General features: G+C 57.3%; 1 protein-coding gene across 1 annotated transcript; it reads left to right on the forward strand.

Annotated features, from left to right (window-relative positions):
- Positions 1-3,045: 3,045 nt before the first annotated feature.
- Positions 3,046-5,839, forward strand: GALR2 (galanin receptor 2). Its single transcript, XM_054278963.1, has 3 exons — positions 3,046-3,257; positions 3,387-3,744; positions 5,059-5,839. Exons 2-3 carry the CDS (start codon positions 3,404-3,406, stop codon positions 5,837-5,839), a joined length of 1,122 nt encoding a protein of 373 aa, XP_054134938.1. The 5' UTR covers positions 3,046-3,257; positions 3,387-3,403.
- The last annotated feature ends 2,109 nt before the right edge of the window (positions 5,840-7,948 follow it).

The raw sequence follows: 7,948 nt of genomic DNA on the forward strand, positions 1-7,948 counted from the left end.
CTCTGGATTCCTCTGGAACCTGGAAATGGGAGGACAAAAGCACCTGGGTGTGTGAATTCCACCCGCAGAGCCCTGAGGGGATCCCTGCAGAGAGGCTGAGCTGCCTTTGGTGTCACAGGGACAGCTGCAGAGAATAAATCCACAGAGTTAAAGGCACTGACATCCCTCTGCCAGCCCCACAGCGTGCCTTTTCCTATTGGTTTTGGTCTTTTCCTCTTGGTTGTGGCCTTTTCCTGTTGATTTTGGCCTTTTCCTATTGGTTTTGGTCTTTTCCTCTTGGTCGTGGCCTTTTCCTATTGATTTTGGCCTTTTCCTATTGATTTTGGCCTTTTCCTCTTGGTTGTGGTCTTTTCCTATTGATTTTCACCTTTTCCTATTGGTTTTAGCCTTTTCCTCTTGGTTTTAGCCTTTTCCTCTTGGTTTTGGCCAGAGGATCTTACTTTTGGGGACCCAGATCATCCTCCTGCACTCCTGCCCAAGTAACCCATCTAGGTCTCAGAACAAGAATACATTTTGCTGCTATTTATCTTTATCCTGCTACTCCCAGGTTTTACTGCTATTGGGAAGAAATTGAGTGTTTCCCCTCGTTTTTTTTTTTTTTTAAATCTCACTCTGCAGCCTAAGGGTGGATGCAGCCTCTCTGCCGGCTGACCAAAGACACCACCAGTACCACCATCCCAATCCCCTGTGGTGTCTGAGCACACAGGGCAGGTCCTACAGGGTGAATCCTCCCTGGGGCCAGGCTTTCCCATGAGATTCCATCCATCCCCGTGGTCGTGGCTGGGGCTGTGGCACAGGAGAGGCTCCCTGGGGACGTGCAGAGGAAGGCAGAGCTGTGCTCCGTGTCTCAGCAGCTCCTTGAGCCCTGTGGGGTGCCCGGATTTCCACTGTACCTGTTTTTGTTCATTATGGCCTGGTTTTCCCTGTGGGATGTCATCAGGGACACGGAGCATCCTCACCCCAAAGGGGTCTGGTTATCTCCAAGCGGGAGCAGGTTTGTGGGGCTGGGCAGCCGAGGGTGGAGAGGGCTCTGTGTGCTCTGGGGGCCGTGTCCAGGGCTGGGAGTGTTATGAATAAGAAGCTTGACTAGGCCAATATTCAAGCAGCAATCAATTTATTATTCAATGTGGTAAAGTATGAGCAATACAGCGCTGGGTACAGCGGGGGAAGTTTTCCCTCCAACTGCACACCGATAATTGAGGGTTACAGGTATTTATAGGGGTACCCATCAGTTTTTTTCAGCAGTTTCTATTTCCAATCTTTTACTCATCAGCAATTTTTATTCCAAATTATTACATCACAATTCCGTACACTATTGTGATTTTAATTTCTCAGATGTATCTCAAAGGAGTATCCCCAGATGGTGACGATCCAGTTTCTGAAAGAAGAAAGACAAATCCCATCTGGTGGGGTCCAGCTCCCCAGATGTGTGTCCACCTTTTAATTGCAGAGATTCTAAATCTCATAACAGTGATGTCCAGCTTCCCTTTGGTCGAAACCATAAACCCTTGAGGTGATGTTCATCTTCCTTTCTCAAGCTGTTTTTCTCTGCTTCAATAAGGCGTGAGATAAGCATATTTCCTTTGTATATATTCAAAGCCATAGTTTCAAGGATACAAGTAATATTCTAAAATTATACTTCAAAAGGTTATTATTGCAGAGCTTTTTATGGATTAAATGCAAGCAAAAAGCAACATCTTTAACACCTTAATTCCAATGCTCCTAAATCAACCAGGGTTAATTTGCAAACAAAAGATAGGTTCAAAGGCCTTTTTCCATGCTTTATTTTCCTCAGTTATTATTAGAATTCACAGCTCTCCCATTGTCGGGGTCCACACATTTCGCATTCACAACTACACACATCGCCTGTTTGTACCTGACACGAAACACAGCTTTGCATCTCACAGGAGGGTCCCCAGAGCCCCCAGCAGGGCGGGCTGGGCGCTGAACGCCCGCTGAGAGAGCGGAGAAGCTGCGGAGCGAGTTAGTTACAGAAGGAATCGACGCACTCAATATTTCCCTCTCCACAGAAGCAAAACAAGGCAGGCTGGGGTGGGGTCAGACGGAAAGTCCTTGGGGAGCCGATTGCAGCTCCCAAGGCTTCCACCCGTGCCGGACCAAAAAGGCAATTCTGCAGGAGGAAGACATGGCACGAAATAGATCTGTTCTGGCTGCAATGTATCACACTGCCCTCCCAGCCGTGGGGAGAAACGCGGTTCCTCTGAAAACCTCACCTCGGGCGTTGTGGTGCGAGGATGGAAAACGCGGACACATGCGCAGGCAGAGGATCCCCATTCCTGAAATCCAGCGCTGCAGCCATGGGGGTGAACAAGCCAACCCTCTTTCAGTGAATACTGAAGGGGGAGGCAATAAGAAAACCCCGCAGACGCCTCACTTTGGGTGCCCAACTCCCTTTGGGGTGCCCAACTCCCTTTGGGGTGCCCAGCCGGGCTGCCCCAGCCCCTCCGGGGGTGACAGCCCTGAGTGACATTTCCCCCCATCCCAGGGCACACCCGGCCCGGTCCGAGCCCCCCGAGAGGAGCGGGGTGCGGGTCCCTCCCCGGGGCGCGGGTCCGTTCCCGGGGTGCGGGTCCGTTCCCGGGGCGCGGGTCCGTTCCTGGGGTGCGGGTCCCTCCCCGGGGTGCGGGTCCGTTCCCGGGGCGCGGGTCCCTCCCCGGGGCGCGGGTCCGTTCCCGGGGCGCGGGTCCCTCCCCGGGGTGCGGGTCCGTTCCCGGGGCGCGCGTCCGTTCCCAGGGTGCGGGTCCGTTCCCGGGGTGCGGGTCCCTCCCCGGGGCTCGGTGCGCGGGGCCGGGCGGGAGCCGCGCCCGGAGCCCCCGGGCCCCCCCGCTCCGCCGGCGCACGGAGAGCGCCGGAGCCGCCCCGCCGGAGCCGCCCCGAGCTCCCGCACGCCCGGAGGAGGTGAAGGGCCCCCGGCTCCCCGTGCGCCCCGGCGGGACCCCCGCTCGCTCCCCATGCACCCCCTCCTTCCCCGTGCGGCTCCCGTGCGCTCCCCGGGCTCCCCTTCCACCCTTGTCCCCCTTGCCGCGCATCCCTGCTGCAGTCTCCTTGCACCCCCTTTCCCGTGCAATCCCCGCTGCGCTCCCCAGCGGGCTCTCCCTGCACCCCCTTTCCCGTGCATTCCCCGCTGACCTCTCCGTGCACCCCCTTTCCTTTGCATCCCTGCTGCACTCCCCACTGCACGTCCTTTCCTACCCACCCCTTCCCTGTGCATCCCTGTGTGCTCCTCACTGACCTCTCCCTGCACCCCCTTTCCCTTTTCCTCCCCACCGTGCTCTCCCCGCACCCCACACGGATCTCCCTGCGCTCCCCCTCACCCCGTGTGCCCCCGGTGCTTTCTCCACGCTCGCTGCCCCCTCCAGCCCCGGGCCGGGCGCTCCCGGCCATGAACGGCTCGCTGGCGGGCTCCGGGGGGGGCTGGCAGCCCGAGTCCGTGATCATCCCCCTCGTGTACTTCATCATCTTCCTCGTGGGCACCGTGGGCAACAGCCTGGTGCTGGCCGTGTTGCTGCGCAACGGGCAGGTGAAGAACACCACCAACCTCTTCATCCTCAACCTGGGGGTGGCCGACCTCTGCTTCATCCTCTTCTGCGTGCCCTTCCAAGCCACCATCTACACGCTGGAGGGATGGGTGTTCGGGCCCTTCATGTGCAAGGCCGTGCACTTCTTCATCTACCTCACCATGTACGCCAGCAGCTTCACCCTGGCCACCGTGTCCCTGGACAGGTAGGAGAGGGAGCAGGGGAGGGGCTGCCTGCATCCTGAGGCTCTCCTTTCTCTGCATCCCACCGGGGCAGATTCCCCTGGGGCTGAATCCTGAGGGCTGTGATCTCCCTGGGCTCCTGGGGAAATCCAGGAGCATTTCCCAGTTGATGTGTGCAAGGAAGTGCAACCCCCCCAGTGTGGAGGACTGCAGATGGGGAACCCTGGCCCCAGTGCCCAGCTGGAGGAAGCTTTCAGACCCCAAAACTGTAGGACTGTTGGACTGGGATTTATCCACAGGCCCCAGCAGTGAAGTGGGGATGAAGAATGAGAAAGAAGCAAAGCTCAGTCCCTGTGCAGCTCTGGCTCTTCCTGGGATGCACAGAGAGAGCCCCTTCCCTCCCCACAGCCCCTGGCAAAGCAGGCAGAACTTGAGGAGAAAAAACCACTGGGATGTTTGAGCTGACACACTGAATTTCCCACCCTCCCCTTCTGTTGGCAAAAAGCCCCTTTCTGTCCCCGTGCTGTCCCTTGTACCAGTGGTTATCCCAGCCTGTTCCAGGGTGGGTTTTGCTGGGAAGCCTGGTGCTCCTGCCTGTGCTTTACCTCAGTCCCTGCCTCTGCAAGGGCCGGTGAGTTATGATCCTGCAGCAAGCGAGAGGCTGGGAGCTCCTGGTGCTGCTCCACTCGGTGCCCAAACCCTGCCAGGTGGGATGTGGAGAGTCCCTGTGCCAGCCCTGGGAGGGCCTGGAGCCCGGCTGGATGTGTCCTGCCACCCCAGCACAGCCCTGCCCTGGCTGCTGACAGCACCCCCAGGGGCTGCCTCTCCCCCTGTGTCCCACGGAGCAGAGGGAACAGATGTGTTGAGGAAGGGAGGGCTTGCACAAGCCTCAGGCCTGGGTGCAATTAAGGGACCAGCTAATTTCAGAGCTGAAAAGGGGTGATGTGCTCTCATGTGTGCCAGTACAAGGAATGCTGTGTCTGGGATTCCTGGGCACCTGCTCCTGCCTTTGTATCCTCACTGCTGCAATCACTTGTGCCAGACAGTGATGGTCAAGTGAGGGTCTGCTGGATTAGGGGAGGGACACAATGGGAACATCCCCACTGTCCCCACAACCACTGCCAAGAGCAGAGTGTGACGGGACAGGGTCAGGGAGAGAATCTTCCTCAGTCCTTTGTGCTGCACAGGGTCCCTAAGAAGCACCAGGGAACCAGTTGTGTGATTCACAGCCCTGGAAATCCCAAATCCATCGTTTCTGCCCTCTCTCCAACCTGCTCCTGGCGATGCTCTCTCTGTGCCCTCCCCAGCACTGCAGCTATGTCCCTCTCCCTTTGCAGGTACTTGGCCATACGATACCCCCTGCACTCCAGGGAGCTGAGGACGCCCAGGAACGCCCTCCTGGCCATTTGTCTCATCTGGGGGCTCTCCTTCATCTTCTCGGGCCCTTACCTCAGCTACTACCAGGAGTTCCAGCTGGCCAACCTGACTGTCTGCCACCCTATCTGGGAGATCTCCCAGCGCAAGATCATGGACACCTGCACCTTCATCTTCAGCTACATCATCCCCGTGCTCATCCTCAGCCTCACGTACGTGCGGACCATTCGCTACCTGTGGCGCTCCGTGGACCCCCTCCAAGACATGTCAGAGTCCAAGAAGGCCAAGAGGAAGGTCACCAGGATGATCATCATCGTGGCCGTGCTGTTCTGCCTCTGCTGGCTGCCCCACCACCTGGTGATCCTGTGCGTGTGGTTCGGGCACTTCCCCCTGAACCACTCCACGTACGTGCTGCGCATCCTCTCGCACATCATCTCCTACGCCAACTCCTGCGTCAACCCCATCGTCTACGCCCTGGTCTCCAAGCACTTCCGCAAGGGCTTCAAGAAGATCTTCGGCTGCCTCCTGCACAAGAGGGCAGCGCACAGGGTGCACGTGGCCCAGGCTGCCCACACGCTCAGCACGCTGGAGGCAGAGCTCAGCGAGCTGACCCAGCTGAGCGAAGCCCTGCCCGGGCGCTCGGCCGCGCGCTGCAGGGTCCCCGCGCAGCCCTGGGGGGAGGCAGGGCTGGAGGGGCAGGAGCACAGAGCAGATGGCTCCTCTGTCACCTCCAACGTCAGCTAGCAGAGCTCCCTCCCACCCCAGGGCTTTGCAGTCTCCTCCAGGCCTGGGGCCGGGCGACGTTTTGGGTCCAGTTGAAGCCTTTTCATTCAAATGCACCCAGAAATCACAACCGTGATGCTGCTGACACAAACTCAGCCAAGAACCAGCCAAGGACAGGATTTTCTTCTACCAAGCCAAGAACCAACCAAGCACAGGATTTTCTTCTTGCTGAGAGCAGAGAGATCAAATCCCAAAGTCCACTGCCATGTGTAAACGCCTGCTCCTCTATCATGGATGGACTTACTCCCTTTTGCATCTACACCCAGAGCCTGTGAAAAGCTCTGGCCCCTCCAACCAGCATTTCCCAGTTGATGTGTGCAAGGAAGTGCAAACCCCCCAATGCTGCAGATGGGGATCCCTGGCCCCAGTGCCCAGCTGGAGGAAGCTTTCAGACCCCAAAACTGTAGGACTGTTGGACTGGGATTTATCCACAGGCCCCAGCAGTGAAGTGGGGATGAAGAATGAGAAAGAAGCAAAGCTCAGTCCCTGTGCAGCTCTGGCTCTTCTGCACAGGGACTGAGCTCTGGAGCTTGTGGGTGCACTTGGAAACATTTGGAAAATCTTGGTTTGTTTGTGTCCTGGTTTAGGAGCTGCATCCCAGGGCAGTGCTGGGCACAAACCCAGCTCAGGTAGGAAAATCCAGGAGCGAAGCACAGAAGGACCAAGGGGAGGGAGGTTGTTTGCTAGGGAAGCACAGCCATGGAGCCATGGTAGGGGAAGGATTTTAATGCCTTTGCACAGCCTGGGGACAGCTCAGCATCTCAAGCAGGAGGCAGGCAGGGCACTGTCACTGAGGTGGGACAGCCAGGGCTGTGTGAGAGCTGGGGGTGCCCAGCAAGCCCAGGAAGCCTCAATAAAGCCCCTCCACCCCACCTGCCGTGTCCAGCTCCTTTGGGAAGCCCCCCAGCTGCAGTGCAGGAGAGGCTGGAGGGTGGTGGGACCTGCTTGGAGGCAGGGAAGCTGAGGGGGGATGGAGGATGTGGGTGATGCCTGAGCACATCCCTGGAGGGGAGCACTGAGGCAGAGGAATGTCACGAATGTCACAGGAATGTCATGGCACAGGAATGTCATGAATGACACAGGAATGTCATGGATGTCACTGCACGCTGAGTGACACTGCTGTGATTCACTCCTATCTTTGAACCCTGCAGAGGCTCTGCCACCAGCCAAGGGCTGTCCGTGAAATCCTTCCTCTTGTTTACCACAAGAGCATCACGGGACCAGGATCAAGTCACCCTTTTGAAAACCCCGTGGCAGAGCACAGCCAGGGTTGGTGGCCAAATGCAGGGAGCTGGGATGAGCTCTGCATCCCTACAATTCCCCCAACAACCCCCATGAAGGTCAGGTCTCTATAAAACTGCATTACACAGGCTCTCAGTCTGTCGGCACAGATTCCACTGTTGTGAATCCCCACAGCAGAGCTCCCCAGGCTAGGATGGGTATTTCTGTCCAGGACCCTGGCTCTCCTTGGGGGTCTGCTCCTGACACAGCCCTCCTCCACCCAGCCCCAGTGCTTGGCCTTTTTGTCTTGAGAAGCTTCTGACTGTAAAACATTTCTTTTCCCCTGCTGAGTGTTATTATAACCAGATCTTCCTCTCCCCACAGACAGGGCCATAAATTGGCCACCTCCTCCTATCAGTGATGGTGATATTTAGTCTAGTCCTGTTCCCAGCATAAGTCACAGAGAGCAGCATATAAGCAGCTCCATTAATTACATCTGCTTTTATCTCCCTGCTCAACCCTTCACAGCCAGGGAAAACATTGAAGCAGCTGCACAAACACAGCTCAAAGCCTCACTTTCCTTGGGCCCTCATTTACCACAGATCTGCCTCCAGTGGATCCCACACACACTGAGGGGTTCTGTGCACTCTCCTGGGCAGTTGTCAGCTCACCTTGGGAATGGAGATGCTCCAATGGATCCCACACACACTGAGGGGTTCTGTGCACTCTCCTGGGCAGTTGTCAGCTCACCTTGGGGATGGAGGTGTTGGCCCACCCCCTCTGCAGTGCCCAAGGGCACAGGTCCCTGTGCTGGCATGGCAGGGGTGCAATATCCCCATGTCCCTGTCA

Source organism: Melozone crissalis, unplaced genomic scaffold, assembly GCF_028551555.1.
Source record: "Melozone crissalis strain CALT ecotype California unplaced genomic scaffold, PUWL_Pcris_2 ptg000026l_1, whole genome shotgun sequence".
Lineage (NCBI taxonomy): Eukaryota > Metazoa > Chordata > Aves > Passeriformes > Passerellidae > Melozone > Melozone crissalis.